The sequence below is a fragment of the Myxocyprinus asiaticus genome, chromosome 29, assembly GCF_019703515.2.
Source record: "Myxocyprinus asiaticus isolate MX2 ecotype Aquarium Trade chromosome 29, UBuf_Myxa_2, whole genome shotgun sequence".
NCBI lineage: Eukaryota > Metazoa > Chordata > Actinopteri > Cypriniformes > Catostomidae > Myxocyprinus > Myxocyprinus asiaticus.
In genome coordinates this window covers 10,325,572-10,346,398 of record NC_059372.1, presented here as the reverse complement: position 1 = coordinate 10,346,398, position 20,827 = coordinate 10,325,572, and the positions used below count along the sequence as shown (strand labels likewise).

General features: G+C 37.5%; 1 protein-coding gene across 1 annotated transcript in view; it reads left to right on the top strand.

Annotated features, from left to right (window-relative positions):
- Positions 1-4,627, top strand: part of LOC127419985 (uncharacterized) — a 54,833-nt gene extending 50,206 nt beyond the window's left edge. The window contains exon 17 of the mRNA XM_051661867.1: positions 1,230-4,627. Coding sequence (XP_051517827.1) covers positions 1,230-1,334 — 105 coding nt within the window. The 3' untranslated portion in view covers positions 1,335-4,627. The remainder of the gene's footprint in view (positions 1-1,229) is intronic.
- Positions 4,628-20,827: the final 16,200 nt, after the last annotated feature.

The window sequence follows — 20,827 nt, the reverse complement described above, 5'->3', positions numbered from 1 at the left end:
AGAGACCAAAATACACTGCTTACTTGATAACTCTAAAATCTGTAATATGTATTACCCAATTGTCCCAGTTTTTTTCAGGGGTCTCCATAATCTCAAACTGTAGTAGTGGTTCATTTTGAAAGTTTGGCTCATTGTTAGTTTGACAGGGTGAGGAGTCAGTTTCCTGCCAGCCATGAAAATTGCTTTACTTTCACAATTGCAGCACAAACTTTCAGCCTTTGGCAAAAACACTGAGAAAAGGAACTTGGGGCTGCCTAAGGAGAGAGAGAATTGAGGAACAGAGGAAGAGATAAACTTGAGAGTGATTGGAAATGAAAAAGCAGGACTTTGTCCATTATATAGGTTATTTATCTTAGTTGAGTTGAGTTTTTATAGAACTTTGCTTTCTGGTATCTCTGTGAGTATCAGGGTTGTGCGCCATTCAGAATGGAATTCAGGTAGCAAACAAGATGCAGAGTTTGAACTTGAATTTAAGGAAGTAGTTCAAATGGAATTCAAAGAAATTCATAGGACTGCTGCAATTTCTATTTAATGAATATGTATTTCATTATATTAAATGAATACATTTTCATTTAATGGGCCATGGTGGAAGAACATTTCTATCAGGAAGACTTGCAGACTTGAGTGAAATTCAAGATGACATTTATTTGATGAATATAAAACAGAAAACGTAATGTCTCTCTTTGGCATAAGCCCCGTCTGGCGGTCCGAAGAAGTTGTACTCGGAACCGTCATGTCCTGCCGGAGATAGGAGGCAGGAGCCTACCCCTGCGCAGGACGGGACTTGACTGGTGGTGGTGGGGTGGTGGAGGTTGCCGTGTTAGCACAACTGAAACAGCAATGTGATAGAATGTGATCAGACTTATAAAGCAATGGCTTACATGTGATTGGCTAGGAGTTACCTAGCTAATGGTGTGATGATGTACAGCTGCTAGTCTTCGCACTAGAACTACGCTGCGCTTACATTTCCCAGAATGCTATAATTTACTCATAATCAATAGATTCAAATGTAAAATATTTTATTTTTCTAAAATTTGAAATAATATTGTGGAAAGTTTGTGTTGTATTTCAAAATTGAAATCTATTTTGATGGCTGTTTTTATTAATTTTTTTGACAGTAATGACAGCCATTATATAAAGCAATTCACTGTACTTCATAAAGTGACTAATTTTAAACATTTTGAAGCAGTCAAACATTTAAATGTCCATTTTATTCCTTTCTTTCACAGGTAAAATTCGGAGAGCCTTTGGATCAAGACTCTCAGGAACTTTTCGGATGGGTTTGCCAATTTATCAACGACTTCAAGAAAATTTACTCTGAATTTTCACAATGAGACCTGTTTCCCAGGATAATAGCCTCACGGAGTGTGTTTTTGTGTGTGTAAATGCTGAGTTCAGCACCTGCTTTCTCAAGAATTTCATACAATTTCAGTTCGAATGCAATTTAACTGTGTATAGATATAGCACCTACTGTACAGACCAAGATCAATGTTGTCTGGATCTTTCCCAGTGCTGGTGTTTGCTTTGATTAAAAGTCTTGCCGGTTATTTGACCCAGTGCCATAACAAACAGCTTGGATTCACTGTCGCAATTCGCCCCCCTAGTGGCAGTCATAATGATATTTTAGTTTCTTCGTAAAGCCGCCTTTTTACCCATACAGACACGAGATGTTTCTAGTTGCATCATCAAGAGTGACATCAAGAACATTTAACTGTAACATTTAACATTCTTTACAGTCAGTTGTTGATAAAAACAACAAAAAACTAATCGTTTAAATCTAATCACACATACCATGAATGGGGTATAGAAGCCATTCGACTCATAAATATGTGCTTGTAACAAGGTTAACGATGGGCAAGGAGGAGGCGGGAACCGGCTGAACAGTCAAAATAGTATTTCATTTAAACAAAAAGACACACAATACAAACACACACATGGCAGCTGCATGTGGCTCTCTCTCATGAACTGCCGCGTTATGCTGCAGTATCCCTCTCCTCAGCTGATTAGCCCAATTGGGGGCCCTTCTGGCCCTGCCTGCTGGCAGGTTTTTCCCCACCTCTGTAGGGCTGGGGAGAGGACAAGGGGAGGGAAAAACAAAACAAAAAAAGAGGAGAGGGAATGGGCAAGGTGGAGCAACAGAGAGAGAGAGAGAGAGGAGAGAGAGAAAAAATGTTTCCGTCGCCTGGTCCTCGATCACTCCTCCACCCTCTGGCAGACGACAGCCGCTCCTCCCTGGGCGGACCGGTGCCAGTCCTCCGACCCCTGGTGGATGGAACGCCCCTCCGCATTTTGGCGGCCGGTAGGGAACTCCTCCGCCCCTGGCAGCGGCTCCACTGCTCCAGGCAGCCGGCAGCGAGCCCCTCCTCCCCTCGCGGATGGCGGCCGTTCCTGCGCATCCAGGTGGCTGGCAGCAACTCCTCTGTCCCCCAGTGGATGGCCGCGACTGCTCCTCATGACAGTGGCGAGGACTCCACAACAGCGCATGCCTCCTCCCTCCCGGGCTTCGGCACCAATGTAACAAGGTTAAAATGGAAAGGATGAGGTGGAACAAAAGTAGTTAATGCCCATAGTTTTGGTTGGAATTCATCACATCCGGTTGGACAGCTGCTACTCTCCATTGGAAATTAATTGTTTGTTTTAAGCAGTGAAAAGGCAGACAGAGTCTTTAAATGTGCAAAGGATGGCAAGCTTCAATCTTGTAGTGTGAATTCAAACCTTGCTGGTGTGAAAGAAGAAGATCTGGTTCTGACAGCCAGCTGAAAGCCCTCCATGTCTCTCTCTATGGCCTTGAGGACACGTGTGTGTTTTTTGGTTGATACAGAAATGACTCCACAGTGGCGGTGCAGCACAGGACATCCAAATTTCCCTTTTTTTTTTTTAAATGGATCCCCTCAGAAAAGTAAGAGGTCGAATAAAAAAGGGAGAAACAAATCTCTTTTGAAGTCTGGATGTCTTTGCAGAACACTAGGATTTACAAGCTCAAGACTTGTAATCTGTTTGTAATGAACAGCTACTGCACAAAATCTGTCTGCCACTGATGGAATAGTTCACTCAAAAATGGAAATCACTCACTCTTATGTTATTCCAAACCCACATGACTTTTCAGTGAAATTTGTGATGTATGTTGCTCGTTCACAGTAGATTCATAGATTCAGAATTTATAATGTATAATTTTATTTTGACATAGTTGGCATGTTAATACTCAACACTCCTGGAAATATAATAAACAATTTGATGAAAAAAAATCTGACTTTCTATAGCTTGGTATTATTTAAAATTTCACAACTTAGTCCCACTGTCCACATATGTGGATATACATTTTTAGAAGGACTATTTTCTCTAGAAATGTTTTGCAACACACTCTCATGGCGAAATCGCCAGGATTCGTACGACTTTTCTAAATTTGGCTAATTTGTATGATATCGTGTGACTGCACTCGTTTGGATTCCTATGACTTTCACTACAGCCAATGATGTCGCTGGACATCGTTTCCATCTAATACGTGACAATTACTTGCTTCTGTCACACACAACAGCTTCCTATCATGTTTACACACTCTACTGATTGGTTAAGTTTAGATAAGGGGTTTGGGTTAGGGCATAATATTAATAAGCATGTCCTTAACGCCTCGTGCACAGAACTCATGCTTACTTCTGCATTAGATATCCAGGAATTTGCACGTGATGAAGTCGTATGAGTTTATGCGAACAACATCGTGCAAGACCATACGTAATAGCCAACTCGTAAATTATGTACGAATTGTTTGAATTATTATTATTATTATTTTTAAATTTTTTTTGCTTGTTTATTAGGTGCTACTAATTAAAAATCAAAAAGGGAAATGGAAAATGCACGCAGCAGTCACGCTTGGGTCTCAGGAGGTTAAAAATGACTTACAAACCAAGTTGTTTCTTGTATGCCTTCATGGAATACTAGGAATTTGACACAAAAGTCTCATGGAGTAGGCTACTTTTATGCCACTTTTGGATCCTTTTTTAAGCTTTAAAGCGAGTCACTATCCACTGCCATTGTATTGACCAGACAGGATCTTCTTTAAAACATCTTGTGTTCTGCATAAAAAAGAAAGTCATGTGGGTTTGGATCGACATGAGGGTGAGTGAATTATGACGGAATTTTAATTTGGGTGAACTACTCCTTTAAAATGACTGAATTAAGTTAACTGCATTTTTAAGGGTGATATTGGGCAGAAATAGGTAGAAATAGCTGCATAAAGTATCTTTTTACAGTGTATGATGTGCCCTTGTATATTTGCACTTGACTGCACAGGCAAAAATAATTGTATTTTTTATTAAAGAAATGTATTAATTTCAAAAAGGCGATATTCATACAAGCCTAATTCATTCTCTAATGCCTTGATTTGCATGTAAAGTCTTTATAATTTCCACTTTTTTAAATTAAACCAAAAAATGCTTAAAAACACGAGTGCTCTAGTATCACAAATCTGTCCTAAAAGCGTGTCTTACTTTTCACTGCCTGTATTATTAAAGTTTTTTTTTTCTTTCTTGCTCTGAGCAATCTGTACTCTGTTGTATAAAACCATGTTTGGATTTATATTAGAAAAAATAATTTATATTCTTATTCCAGCGAGGGGATTATGTCTCCTAGCTTAAATTACCCCACCTGCATCACACATGAGTCTGTGAGATTTTACTGCATTATTTTAAATCACTAAACCTTAAATCTGCTTTTTATCTTCTAGATTCTCAGTTGATGTCATGTAACCTTGTTTTTTATGTAACTGGTTTATGTCTGGCTGCTGGCCATACTAAGAGTGGGAAGCCAAGTGGGCTGCGGTTTTCACCGTGCATGTGTTGCCATCTACCTCAGCTGAAGAGTTTACTCTGTACAGCTGGTATGAGTGAGTGTTAGTGGAGAGAGAGTAAGAGAGGGGTGTGAATCCAGGTCTGCTGGTCATTATTTCCGTAGTATAATAAGTATACGGGTTACTGCTACTGGTACGGACATGAATGTCTCAAATCGTGCGGCATGTCGAGAAGAGTTGTGCTATTACTTTAAGCCATCGGACTCATATGTTGGACTATAGATTTGCATTGAATGAGGGATGTGAGTCATGTCTAGAGACCAGAATATCATAAATATTTTGTAGGTGGACTATTTTGACTCTGGCCAGTAAGCAACCACTGAGCAACATTCTGGCAACAACCCACAACACCAAGCGCCACAAACGTTTTCTTTGGAAAATTTAAAAATCAATTAATTAATAAATATTAATTGAAGTTAATACAGTTCCATGTGAAATGGATGTCATATTTTAAAAACATTCTTTTAATGTAAATTTTTTTGTTTTTTTACATTAACAATACTGTATATTTTAGGATTTTTTAAAATACTTCTTAAAAATATATTTTTCATTGGAACTTTAGCTTTACATATTGTTCCAAAGGTGCACTGTGGTGGTGAGTTTTACAAAGGCTAGCACTAACAAACATTTTCTATGGAAAATTTTAAAATCTAGTTAACTATTGTTGTCTGTATATACTGACGTTTATTCAGTTCAATGTGAAATAGATGTAATATTTTAAGTAAATATTTTTACAAATACAATTTTTATATAAAAAATATTTTACATTTTTATAGTTTTTTATTTTATTTTATAAAATTTTTATTTATTCAAATTATTTAAAGGGATAGTTCACCCAAAAATGAAAATTCTCTCATCATTTACTGACTCTCATGCCATCCCAGGTGTATATGACTTTTTTCCTTCAGAACACAAAGATGTTTAGAAGAATATTTCAGCTCTTTAGGTCCATACAATGCAAGTGAATAGTGACCAGACCTTTTGAAGCTCCAAATATCACGTAAAGACAGCATAAAAGTAATCCATATGACTACAGTGGTTAAATCATATCTTCAGAAGAATCTTCGTTTGTGTTCAGCAGAAGAAAGAAAGTCTTACACATCTGGGATGGCATGAGAATGAGTAAATGATGAGAGGGTGTACTATCTCTCTAAGTACTTTAAAATCAATACATATTGTTCCAAAAGTGCTAATGTAAAGCTAATATTCCAAAGAACTTCAATTTAGAATCTATAAAGAAATTTCCATCTACAATACATCATTAACTACTTTGTATGTTAATAAATATACGATTAGAATATTCCTAACAGCATTTAGGAGATGCTTTATTCCAAAATTTCCATGGCAACTTCCAAACTTTAGAGGTTTGCTTTTATTCTGATTTATTCTTAACCTCTGTTCTTCCAAAGCTGTGTATGAAACATAAAAGCCGAAGGTGCACCAGTGCATGTGTTTCCCTCTTGACCAGCATGGCACAGAATCATTTAGGCTGTTGAATAAAAATCACTCCAGCCAAAGTGCTCGGCCGTGACCCCATTGTATAGACCCCAGATTAAACAATTTCTCTTGGCCTCCATTGCGAGTGCTTGCTAGGGGTGAAAGAAGAAAGCTGCCAATCTCTTGTCAGCCTGGACAGTCAGGCAAGATTGGAAACAAAAAGTCACTTTTATCTTCAGATGTAATTCAATCACCCCATCAGAGGTGGGTTAACAGGTGACTCCACCTCACAAAATACAGCTGTGTGCTGGGTAATAATGTGATCGCAATGATTATTAGCACCTACCACAGCTGTCAAAGAGCTGGTGCTATTTCAAATCTATAGCGTAAATCCCCCAGCTTAACCCATGTTGGGCGTTACAAGTTGTTTTGTTGGAGCCTGGCATGGTTAACTTGTTTGTTTCATTGATTTTTTTTTTAACATTTAATTATAGAGGTGGTTAAAATAGTTTCCCTTCTAATGCTGGGCTTAAAGGAATAGTACACCCAAAAATGATAGTTCAGTTGTTATTTACTCACCATCATGTCATTCCAAACCTGCGTGCTCTTATTTTTTTTCTCGTGAAATGCTAAAGGAGATATTTTAATGCCGCTTTTTTCTGTTCAAGGTAAACATGGTTGTCAAGCTCCAAAAAGGATAAAAAACACCATCATACTACCATACAAGTAGTCCATACTAAGAAGTCCATACTACCATAAAAGTAGTCCATGCTGCTATAAAAGTAATCCATACATACTACCATAAAAATAGTTCATTATAAAAGTAGTCCATACTAAAAGAAGTCCATACTACCATAAAAGTAGTCCATACTAATCAATACTTTCCCATAAAAGTAGTCCATATTAAAAGTAGTCCATACAACAATAAAAGTAGTCCATACTTATACTATACCATAAATATAGTCCATACTAGAAGTAGTCCATACTACAATAAAAGTAGTCAAGACTAAAAGCAGTCCATACTACCATAAAAGAGGTCCATACTGGAAGTAGCCCATACTATCATAAAAGTAGTCCATACTAAAAGTAGTCCATACTAACATAAAAGTAGTCCATACTACCATAAAATTAGTCCATACTAAAAATAGTCCATACTACCATAAATGTAGTCCATACTAATCAATACTATACCATAAAAGTAGTCCATACAAAAAGTAGTCCATACTACCATAAAAGTAGTACATAATAGAAGTAATCCATACTACCATAAAAGTAGTCCATACAAAAAAGTAGTCCATACCACTATAAAAGTAGTCCATACTACCATAAAAGTAGCCCATACTAAAAGTAGTCTATACTACCATAATAGGGGTCCATAACAGAAGTAGCCCATACTACCATGAAAGTAGTCCATACTATAAGTAGTCCCTACTACCATAAAAGTAGTCCATACTAAAAATAGTCCATACTACCATAAAAGTAGTCCATACTAAAAATAGTCCATACTACCATAAAAGAAGTCCATATTAATCAACACTATACCATAAAAGTAGTCCATACAGAATGTAGTCCATACTACCATAAAAGTAGTCCATACTAGAAGTAGTCCATACTACCATAAAAGTAGTCCATACTAATCAATACATTTACATTTACATTTATTCATTTGGGAGACGCTTTTATCCAAAGCGACTTTCAAAAGAGGAAAACAAAAGCGAATCATCTTAAGGAGACAGTGGTATGAAAAGTGCCATACTACAAAGTTAACTAGCATCAGAATAGTATTCAAAACAGATTAAAAGTGCGACAAGAATTTTTTTATTTATTTATTGTTATTATTATTTTTTTTATTATTAATGACTGGTTAAGTGCTCATGGAAAAGATGTGTTTTTAGTTGTTTTTTGAAGACAGAGAGTGAGTCAGCTTCACGGATGGAGTTGGGAAGGTCATTCCACCATTGTGGTATGATGAAGCTGAAAGTCCGGGAAAGTGTTTTGGTTGGTACAACAAGGCGACGTTCCTTAGCCGTTCCTTAGCTTCTAGTGGGCGCGTAGCTCTGCATAAATGATTTTAGGTATGCTGGAGCAGACCCAGTGACTGTTCTGTATGTCAGCATCAGAGCCTTGAATTTGATACGTGCATCAACCAGCAGCCAGTGGAGAGAGAGACAAGGAGTGGTGTAACATGTGCTCTCTTTGGTTCATTAAAGACCAGATGTGCTGCTGCATTCTGGATCATTTGCAGGGGTCTAATTGCACATGCAGGGAGGCCTGCAATGAGAGCGTTACAGTAGTCCAGCCTAGTTATGACAAGTGACTGGACAAGCAGTTGTGTGGCATGTTCAAAGAGGAAGGGTCTTATCTTCCTGATATTGTAGATTGTAAATCTACATGATCTTGCGGTCTTTGAGATGTGGTCTGTGAAATTTAGTCTGTTGTCGATGGTTACCCATAGATTTCTAACCGTTTTGGAAGGCGTAACAGTTGTTGCACCCAGCTGCACAGTGATGTTGTGTTCAACAGCAGGGTTGGCTGGAAAGACATAGTTCGGTCTTGGCTGGGTTGAGTTGCAGGTGGTGTTCCTTCATCCAGGCCGAGATGTCTGCCAGGCAGGCTGAAATTCAATCAGTCACTGTGGTGTCATTGGGCTGGAAAGACAAGTAGAGTTGCGTGTCATCAGCGTAGCAGTGGTAAGAGAAACCATGTGCCTGAATGATGTGTCCCAGTGATGTTGTGTATATAGAGAAGAGAAGTGGCCCAAGCACTGATCCCTGAGGTACCCCAGTAAGTAGCTGATATGGCTTGGATACCTCACCTCTCCAGGCTACCTTGAAGGACCTACCTGAGAGATAGGAATTAAACCAGTCAAGCACAGTTCCTGTGATGCCCAGCAAGGAGAGGGTAGAGAGTAAGATCTGATGGTTGACTGTGTCAAAGGCTGCAGAAAGGTCCAGCAGAATCCGGACGGATGATCTCGATTCATCTTTCGCCTGTCTCAGTGACTCAGTGACAGACAGCAGGGCAGTCTCGGTGGAATGTCCACTTTTGAAGCCTGACTGATTGTCATCCAGCAGCTTGTTCTGTGAGAGATAGGCAGAGATTTGATTGAAAACTGCCCTTTCAAGTGTTTTTGGCATGAATGGGATGAGAGAGACTGGTCTGTCTTGTTCTATTTGTGTGGGGTTAAGTGTGGGTTTCTTCAGCATTCTCATAATAATATACCATAAAAGTAGTCCATACTAAATTGTAGTCCATACTACTATAAAAGTAGTCCATAATAGAAGTAGTCCATTCTACCATAAAAGTAGTCCATACTAAATGTAGTCCATACTACCATAAAAGTAGTCCATACTAATCAATACTGTACCAAAAAAGTAGTCCATGGTACCATTTAAGTAGTTCATACAAAAAGTAGTCCATACTAACAAGAGTTTCAGTGGCGTTGTGAGGGGGCTACGGGGGCTTAAGACCCGGATGTATTATACCAAGCTCCTGATCTATTTTGAAGAGTCACACGTTTCAAGAACGTGGTTTTTCATGAAACCAAAGGCCAAGGGGCCAATCACAGTACATTTTTGAAATAACACACCACTTCCTGTTGCCCCCAAAAATTAAACAAGTGCATCACACATTTCTTTGCCTAATTTCCCATTGTGGATGTAGCATTCTGTGAACGAATACTTTTTTAACAACTATGTATAATTACTAATTATATGTGCATGGCCAATCTAGATACAAGAAAAACATTATTAGAGGTAAGATTTCTCATTTGTTTACAAATCTTCAATGAATTAATGTTAGATATGTTGCGTTAATACAGATTTGATACTTGAATTAAATGTATGCTTGTTATGATTTCTATGATTATAAATCCATCACACACACGCACAGACAATTGCTTATTTTTGCTTATTTTGGTGAGTCAAGTGGCTTGTTTTTGGCTTGTTTTTGCAGACCAAGTTGCTTGTTTCTCTTGCGAGATCTGGCAACACTGCAACTGGTATATCACCTACCCTTAGCACAGAGTACTGTAATTTTAATAAGAACGTTATTAACCGTTCTTTTATTTTGTTCTAACTGGTTACCATTTGCAAAGGAGGCTGCGAAAAAAATACTGTTTCTGCTCATGACGAACCGAAATAAAAAACAGTTTTCAGTCCCTGGTTTAAACTTTGACATTATTTGGGAGCAGTTAATTAACATTATTTAATTAAATGCTTTATGAATGTATATATAAATACACGTACATTGTAACGGAACAATGTTCTCAAACCATAACTGACCAGTAAATGAGTAGTAAACTGATTTATATATACTGTACAGCCTATATACAATATTATATTAAATTTTGTTTTTTTTATATGTAAACAAGTGAATAGTCATCAATACAATGTAAATACATTTGAGTAGGTAATTTACCTCCATGCCATGTTTTACCTCCATTTATGTTTGCTTGGAAAAGAGCTATGTGAAGATTCTTTCTTTGTGTGTTCCACAGAAAAAATAACAGCATACAAGATTGTAATGACATGAGGGTGAGTAAATAATGACAGAACTTTTTCATTTTTGGATTAACTATTCCTTTTAAAGATGTGTTCTAGAATCAGTTATCTCTGCTTCTTAATAAACACTCCAATTCAATAAGTGATTTATATAACTACAGCCTGAGGCGCAAGGGAGGGATTTTTCATTATAAGCAAAATATGAAGCCTTTTTTACCTTTCCCTCTTAACTGCCAGGTTTGTTCAGATGCCCCTCGAGACGCCTGTTTGTTTGAACTTCAGGAAGAGTGCAGGGCTTTGTTTGATGGATTTTAATGTCATTTGCTTTCTAAGTCAATGTCAGCTCTACTGAGGTTTGTTCACCTCGAGGCCTTTTCACCCAAACCTTGCAGGCCCAGACTTTGTGTGAACTGCAAGGACACACATCTGAATCAGAATCAGAATGAGCTTTATTGCCAAGTATGCTTACACATACAAGGAATTTGTCTTGGTGACAGGAGCTTCCAGTGTACAACAATACAAAAACAATACAAAAACAGCAGCTAGACATAGATAATAATAAAAAATAAAAAATAAAATCTAATTATACACATACGTACAGACACACACATACATACATACACACATACACATGGGTAGTGCAAATCTAATACAATCTGTTATGTACAGTGTAAATACAAATCTGTTATGTACAGTGCAATTGTTTTTTTGTTTTTTTTTTGTTCTCCAGAGGAATGAAATGGCAGAAGAGGTTGGATGTGTTAGATAAATATAAGAAAGACTAAACTGTGTATTGCACATAGTTATTGCTCAATGGGGCAATTTAACTGTTCATGAGATGGATAGCCTGAGGGAAAAAACTGTTCCTGTGCCTGACGGTTCTGGTGCTCAGAGCTCTGAAGCATTGGCCAGAAGGCAACAGTTCAAAAAGGTAGTGGGCAGGGTGAGTGGGGTCCAGAGTGATTTTTCCAGCCTTTTTCCTCACTCTGGAAGTGTATAGTTCTTGAAGGGGGGGGGCAGGGGGCAACCAATAATCCTCTCAGCAGTCCGAACTGTCCTTTGTAGTCTTCTGATGTCTGTTTTCGTAGCTGAACCAAACCAGACAGTTATTGAAGTGCAGAGGACAGACTCAGTGACTGCTGAGTAGAACTGTATCAGCAGCGCCTGTGGCAGGTTGAATTTCCTCAGCTGGCGAAGGAAGTACAACCTCTACTGGGCCTTTTACACAATGGAGTCAATGTGGGTCTCGCACTTCAGGTCCTGTGAGATGGTAGTGCCCAGGAACCTGAATGACTCCACTGCTGCCACAGTGCTGTTTAGAATGGTGAGGGGGGTCAGTGTTGGGGTGTTCCTCCTAAAGTCCACAATCATCTCCACCGTTTTGAGCGTGTTCAGCTCAAGGTTGTTTTGACTGCACCAGACAGCCAGCTGTTTAACCTCCCTTCTGTACACAGACTCATTGTCATCTCGGATGAGGCCGATGACAGTGGTGTCGTCTGCAAACTTCAGGAGCTTGACAGAGGGGTCCTTGGCGATGCAGTCATTGGTGTAGAGGGAGAAGAGTAGTGGGGAGAGCACACATCCATGGGTGGCACCAGTGCTTATTGTACAGGTGCTGGAAGTGAGTTTCCCCTGTCTCACAAGCTGCTGCCTGTCCGTCAGAAAGCTGGTAATCCACTGACAGATAGACAAGGGAACAGAGAGCTGGTGTAATTTATTCTGGAGTATAGCTGGGATGATGGTGTTGAAAGTCCACAAAAAGGATCCTTGCATATGTCCCTGGTCTGTCCAGATGTTGCAGGATATGATGCAATCCCATGTTGATGGCATCATCCACAGACCTGTTTGCTCGATAAGCAAATTGAAGGGGATCTAGAAAGGGTCCAGTGATGTTCTTCAGGTGGGCCAACACCAGTCTCTCAAATGATTTCATGACCACAGATGTCAGGGCGAAAGGTCTGTAGTCATTAAGTCCTGTGATTTTTGGTTTCTTTGGGATGGGGATGATAGTGGAACGTTTGAAGCAGCATGGGACTTCACACTGCTCCAGTGATCTATTGAAGATCTGTCTGAAGATGGGGGCCAGCTGGTTAGCACAGGATCTAAGACATGCAGGTGAAACGCCATCTGGGCCCTGTGCTTTCCTTATCCTTTGCTGTCGAAAGACGCAGCTCACATCATCTTCACAGGTCTTAAGTGCAGGTTGAGTAGCAGGAGGGGGGTTGCAGGAGGTGTTGGTGTTTGTGTGAAGTGAAGGTCAGAGTGGGTGTGGGGTGTGAGATTGGGCCTTTCAAATCTACAGTAGAACACATACAGGTCGCCAGCCAGTTGTTGGTCCACCACAGGGTTGGGGGCAGGAGTCCTGTAATTCGTAAGTTGTTTCATGCCACTCCACACTGATGCAGGGTCGTTAGATGAAAACTTGTTTTTCAGCTTCTCAGAGTATCTTCTTTTAGCCACTCTGATTCCCTTATTCAGTGTGTTCCTGGCCTGATTGTACAAGACTTTATCCACAACTTTGTAAGCATCCTCTTTGGCCTGACGAAGCTGCCTGAGTTCCGCTGTAAACCATGGTTTGTCGTTGTTAAATGTTAAATAAGTCCTAGTAGGAATGCACGTATCCTCACAAAAACATACACACAATTATACCCTCACATAAACACCTCTTCACAGCACTCCAAAGAGTTTGGCACTTTTGCGCTGATCTCTCCACAACCCAGTGCATTATAACTTCGCTCTGATTCGGTCCCTCAAGTCTCTCTTTCTTTTTCCACAAACAGTGTCAATGAGGTCAGATGAACTGGCCTTTTCATCACACTCTCAGACATGCTTACCTGGCCGAGAAGACAGGTAGCATGTAGGTCACAGGGGGTAGATTCATTTGCAGTGCTTCATGTTCAGCCGATTTATCTTACTCTCATCCAGAAATACATTCAAACCTCAATTCTTTCTCTCTCTGGCTGCTGTCCAGAGGACGGGTCCATCAAAAATCCAATAGCCTTAATCAAATATTAACTCCTTGTGTCATCATTTACGTTACAGTCCAGTTTTTCCCCTGGCTTGATACGGACTGATGAAAAAGTAAATTCTAGACTAAGAATTTTTAAAGGAAAAATTCACTCCAAAAAGAATAGTGTTGTCATTATTTACATACCTTCATGTTGTTCCCAATTCATACACTGTTGGATTCCCCCCCCCATGGAACACAAAAGGAGAATTTTTTTAAGAATCTTCACTTAACTCTTTTATGTGTTTACTCCAGAAAGGACTCATGTGCTTTATTCAAGGTAATGTAGTCATATGACAACTTCAAATAATTCATACGAGATGTTGAAATCGTATGATATCGTACGACTTGGCTAGTACGAAAAGGTACGACTTTTATTCCCATAAAGTCCAATCCAATCAACTAATCAACAAATGACATTTCAAATCAGTGCAATACAGGCATCAAATTTTAACTAGCCTCCTATCCAACACTTTATTTTAAGAAAGGAAACATCTGTGAACAAAGTTGGTTACTGATTCCAAATTTATTTATGCAATACAAATAACTGATGAATGCCAATAACTTATTATGCGCTTCTCTCGTCTCATTCCAAACTCTGATGTTTTCTTTCTTCCATGGTACAAAAAAAGTGATTTTCCTATTAAAATCATGGTTAGGTTTAGGGTTTGGTTAAAGGGTTACACTTTATGGTAAGGTTTAGGTTTGGGTTAATGGATAAACTTAAGACAAATCGCAATAACATTGTTCATTAGTTAGTTTATTTTTCTCTATGGGAGTTTTTATATGAGCCAACTAGTATACGATTCCTTACAATTTCGCCATCTTGTACTATTATTACTACTTTTCATGAGACCGGGTTGGCTTCCGATTGCTTTGTGAAAAGAACAGACTGAAATTTCAGTCGTTATTTACTGATAATCTTTCCCTCCTGTCACAACTCTCAGAAAAGAGCTGTGTAACGAATCTTCTAAAGTTCTCCTTTTGTGTTCGATGGAAAAAACAATAGTAAAGGGGTTTGGAATGACATGAGGGTCAACAAATAATTTTAATTTTAGGGTGAACTATCCCTTTGAACTCTTAGTTCCTGAAGATAAAGTCTTTGTTTTAATTATCTTAGTTTCTCAGTTCCAGTGGCTCAACTTAGTAAGCATGCTGCTTGTAATGGCAAAGTCATAGGTTTAATTCCCATGTAAATCACAGATTTTTTTTTTTAATCTTAATCCTTGTTATTGTGTTCTGGTCAAAACTGACCGATTAACTCTTTTTTGTTTCTGAAAACTGTAGTTTATTTTATCCAGTTGGAATAAAATTCCATGACTTTGTTCACACAGGGCATTTGAACACAATTTTTTTTAGGTCATTTTCATAAAATTGTATTGCCTTTATTTCACTTTGTTACACCTGTGGTGTTCCCGGTCTAAAGTGACCATCCATTGGAAATGAATGGATTAGACTACAAAATACAGAAATATTAAGTGTTCAGGTGCATCCCAATCCTTTAGATGAGTACATACTGTACGTGGATGTTTGTTTGCACACACAAAGTTCTCGGACATGTGCACACACCCACCCACCCACCAACACACACACACACACACACACACACACACACACACACACACACACACACACACACACACACACACACACACACACACACACACACACACACACACACTTTCCATGTACACTCTTTGAGGAATATTTCAAAATCTACTTATCATACTATGTTGTATTTGGGCTCGTATCAGCATAGTCTGCTGTAAGTAACGATATGCCATTGTCTATGTTGTATGTATGTTTAAGGATGTAATAAGGAAAAATGTGACATAAAAGACACTCCCGTTTAATATATTTACATATGTGTGTCAGTGGGAATTTCATACACTAATACTCACTGCAGTTTGGCCTCTGAGTGAAACAAATTTTCTCATTGCATTTTACTAATTGAGACCTTTCCAACGATATATTACACATGGCTATCTCATCTTTTTTTATGTTTTTACCAACTCTGATTATAATTGTTGTGATAATACATTTGCAAATTATGAGAACAAAACAGTTCTAATCTGTCAGCCAATTAAAAAGCATTATTTAAGAACTGGTAGGATCAGATATATGCATTGCAAAGTCCAGATCCTAAGCTTTAAAATTACACCTTTTTTGTTTAGATCAAACAAGTGATTATTAATTTATTACATAATTATTATTATTATTATTTCAACATTTTCTGCATGGAGTTTCCCCTACAAGCCCGGTATAAGCTCAGTTTAATGAATCCTATCAATAAAAAAATAAATGCAAAAATTAAATATGTTCAAAAAAGAACTACAAAACCTGTCATCATGACTAAAAAAAGAACTTGACAAAACAGATCTAATGGAATATTTTGGGATAATATGTGCAATATGAGAGATTTATTAACAATCTTAGTGGAACAGTCATTTTTGACGAACACAACACAAGGGTTCAACCCACTGTAACTTGTTTTGTCTGCAAAATGAATAAATGTAAATGTAAAAACCCTAAGCGGAAGTGCTGATAAATAATAAACATTAGAACAATGACAAACTAAATATAGGTTTTCGCTGAGCATGTCCTGTTTTTAAATATATGATGCAATCCAATAACACCCTTATCATTTATATAATCAACAGTGAGAAGGAGGTTACAATCTCATTACGATTTACCTCAGGGATAAATATTACCCAATACTCCAGTGTCTTTTTGTGAATGACTTTGATCCAAGACTGTGAGGTCCAAACATTTAAAACATTTATTAATTTTTAAATATGAATGGCCACAACAGATGTTGTGTTCTCTCAAGCAAGACATAAGAAGTTCCACCCACACTTATTGGGAAATGTAGGGAACTAAATTTGCAACATTCCAGTACTTCCATTTTTTTCAGACAATAAACATGAGTTTGTGATGTATAGAGAGAAAAGAGAGCAAACATAATGAAAGGTAACAGCAGTAAAAGCACACATTTATTCATTAGTTTCCCCGAGTAACTCATTATGCCCCCAAGTGAGTTAACTGTTAATTTGTGCTTGCAAATATTCCATCCTTAAGAAGTTCCCTAAATGAAAAGTCTTGCATAGCTGAAGTTTATTCAATGCATCCTCCGGAGTACAAAATGTATTATGCATTTTTCATGGGGTTCTGAACTTCCTTCCGATATCCTCTTGAAAAGGTCTGTTTATTAGCAAGATCTATAGCAGGATGGAATGGCTTGATTGCATAATACTACATTTAATTATTGTGTCCTGATGAACTTATTTCATGTATAATTTTATATATCCACCATCTGAACACAAAGGATGCAAGCACATCAACAGAAATGCATTGCTTTAAAGTCAAACCTTAGAGCAAATAACATTCATGGCCCCAAATTGAGATGCATTAGGGAGCGCCAAAGACATACTGTAAAGCCAAATATTGAAATGCTTCACAGCTCCATTATATTATGCATGAATTGCTGGTCCCTCTTATGACTTTATTCAGTATTTTTATTTTTTTACAACCAGGATAGACTAATTTATGCTGCACATTCAGTTTGTCTGGTATGCAGTATTCTCCTGGAACCTGTAATTCATGTTTGTCCTCTGCAGTGGGCATGTATATATTTTTTAATAAGTACACCAGTGTATCTTAAAAACATTCATTTGTCTGGGGCCTGGGTAGCTCAGCGAGTATTGACGCTAACTACCACCCCTGGAATTGCGAGTTCGAATCCAGGGCGTGCTGAGTGACTCCAGCCAGGTCTCCTAAGCAACCAAATTGGCCCGGTTGCTTGGGAGGGTAGAGTCACATGGGGTAACCTCCTCGTGGTCACGATTAGTGGTTCTCGCTCTCAATGGGGCGTGTAGTAAGTTGTGCGTGGATCATGGAGAGTAGCATGAGCCTCCACATGCTGTGAGTCTCCGCAGTGTTGTGCACATTAAGCCACGTGATAAGATGCGCTGATTGACAGTCTCAGAAGCGGAGGCAACTGAGACTTGTCCTCTGCCACCCGGATTGAGGTGAGTAACCGCGCCACCATGAGGACCTACTAAGTAGTGGGAATTGGGCATTCCAAATTGGGAGAAAAATAAATAAATAAATAAAAAGTGGATATAAATACATAAATAAATAAAAAAACATTAATTTGTATCTTAAGGAGGACAGCCTGGGTTTTACTGTCATTACAAATATTTTGGGTCGTGGCTAATAGGGGTTTGACATATGAGTAATTGACAAATAATGTTGTCTTTGGTGAGAAAAATAAGAAATCTTTTAAAAAGCTACAACATGTTTACAACATGTGCCAAGTTCATAGAAGTGTAATCTTTGTGTCCATATTGGTTTAATAATTTTTAAAAGAACATTTAAAGCATTTTCTACAAAACTAAATATGATCTAATAACTAAAATTGTCAAGAGGTGTAACCACCAAGTAAAAGGTTTAAAAATAATACTTCCCTTGCACCTCTAATGCACATGAGTGTACACAACTTAATAATTCATTTCAAAAAAGTTTTCAAACATATTTTTATGGAAAATATCATGAATTTTTTAGTCACAAATATGAATATGTTTTCTTAGGGTTACTCCATTTGACCTGAACAATAACATATATAAAAATTACAAATTATAAATATAAAAAAACATAAATGTTTCCTCTCAGTTCTCTCTGTTTTATGTTTTTTTGTCACATGACAACAAAAGGGTTATCTGCATGTTGGTTACACTACCTGACTTTGATTTGGTGGAAAAAAGTTTATTAGTATTAATAATATCATATAAATAATTTATTATAAGCTAATAAATATAATATTTAATATATACTCAATTATAATATATATAATGATATTTAATATATATTAATATATTATAAAATGTATATGAAAATATATAATGATATATATTAGCCATGTAACTATATACAAATTTCACGATACGATACGATGCATAGCCCACAAATGTTTTGCTCAAACTTATTCAAGGATTCGACATAAATGTCTTTTAAATTATAAATGCCACAAAAGTGTCTGACATTGGCAGCAAAAAACACAGCTCTAAGTAACAACAGCACTGCATTTATTTTGTTTGATTGTAATGAGAAAAACTCATATGAAGTCACAATTTTCATATTTTTCTTGAGAAAATAAGTTTGTCTACACATTAGTCATTTACATTTGAATAGAACTTTTCATAATACACAGAGTTTCAAAGCAGCTTTATAGAAAGTCATGCCCTGTTGTCTGAAAGCCCCTTGTGAACAAGCTGAAATGACTGTAGCAAGAAAAAACTTCAGAGGAACCTGACCTCTGGTTCTACGATATATGTACATAATGCAGTATTTAGTGGCTTGAGCCAAAAAAGATCGGCACACCGATCTTTTTTGCCCTCCACCCCGTTTCACTTTGTATGTAACCGGCATTATTACTGGCTTATAACATGTGTGCAAGTGTTGCTCTCAAAGCTGTTTACATTTTGAAGTCAAAAGCAGATAATTATAAGTCTCATGTAATCGCGGGTTTCTTACGTTGTTGGTTTTTTGAATAAGCTATTTTTTGATAGTTATGACTCATAACTTATGAGCGTGTTGCTGTGCATGTCATGTTTCGTGTCAGCTGGGAGAGGCGGCTGTTAAACTTACTGCTGCTCTTTCTGCCCACAAATGCACCGATTTGTGTGGTGATGTCGGCGTAAATAAAACGACATGTTTGATGTACTGTAGCACCAGGAAATGACACTGTTGTTTGGCAAATTTGACAAGCTGTACCGCTACAGTACAATCTACTTGCCGTTTGCCATCGATCTTCTTGCATGTGTACTGTAAGTGTGTTGCTCTGTTTTCCTGTGAGCGCTCTGCGCCTCCTCTCCGGTGAGAAGACTGATCCGCGGCTCTCAATATTGTGATGCTTGCTTTTAAATACACTTTAATGTGTTTGTTTATGGTATTGTATAGTGAGCGTCGTATTGTATGATACAATATGATACAATAATTTTTATTTACCCCTAATAATAATAATAATAATAATAATAATAATAATAATAATTATAATAATAATAATATATATATAGGGCCGTAGCAAGAAATTCTGGGCCCCCTGACTGTGTATTTGTCTGGGCCTCTTTTCTATTTAAACATACAGTTTAAAATTTGTTGTGGGCCCCCTGGACCCGTGGGCCCATAGAATCATTACAACCTTTCACCCCATTAGCTATGGCCCTGTATATATAGGCCTATATATATGTATATATATATATATATATATATATTATATAGGGTGGAAAAAAATATTGTATCATATTGTATCGTACAATACATTATATATTAATATATATTAATAACACTTTTAAACTTTTTTCCATTGCTTATAAGTAGTCATTGCATAACTACTTTTGAAAACAAGAATTTTTTTCAAGCATTTTAGCTTTAGTCTGGGGACTTTTATTATTTTTTATTCATGTTTTACTTTAAAGCTAAAATACATAATATCTGCGCTCCAAAGGGAATTTTAAAAATAATCAATGTTTTCAAAACACCTTTTTTCTTAATACGCCCACACCCGTTGTGCCGTTGGTCAAACAAACAGATAGTTCTGCCCCTAACTCATGCCACTGGTCGAGTAAAGGTCATTGACTGTCTTGAGATGGGTCCCTCAAAACAAACAGAGGAGTTTTCATAGTGCCGCAGAGACACAGTGTTTACAATCGTCATTAAAAAATGTACCTATGAATGGCTTACTTATGGCTATTTCTGCATATTAAGCTGGAATAAGAGAAAGTATTTTAACACCGAAAAAGTAACATACTTCAGCTTTAAGGCCTTGAAAAAATTATCAAAATGACTTTGAACTCAAACATTTAAAACATGTTAATCATAGTATGTTATTTTGTGTGAATTGCATTTTTTATGTGATTTTGGATAACTTAATAGATCAGGACAAGAAATTAGCATCATGTCACTGACCTTTATACTTTTGTTAATAAACATGAGATCATACAAGCCACTATTTTAAGTCAATTTGTATATTAAATAGGA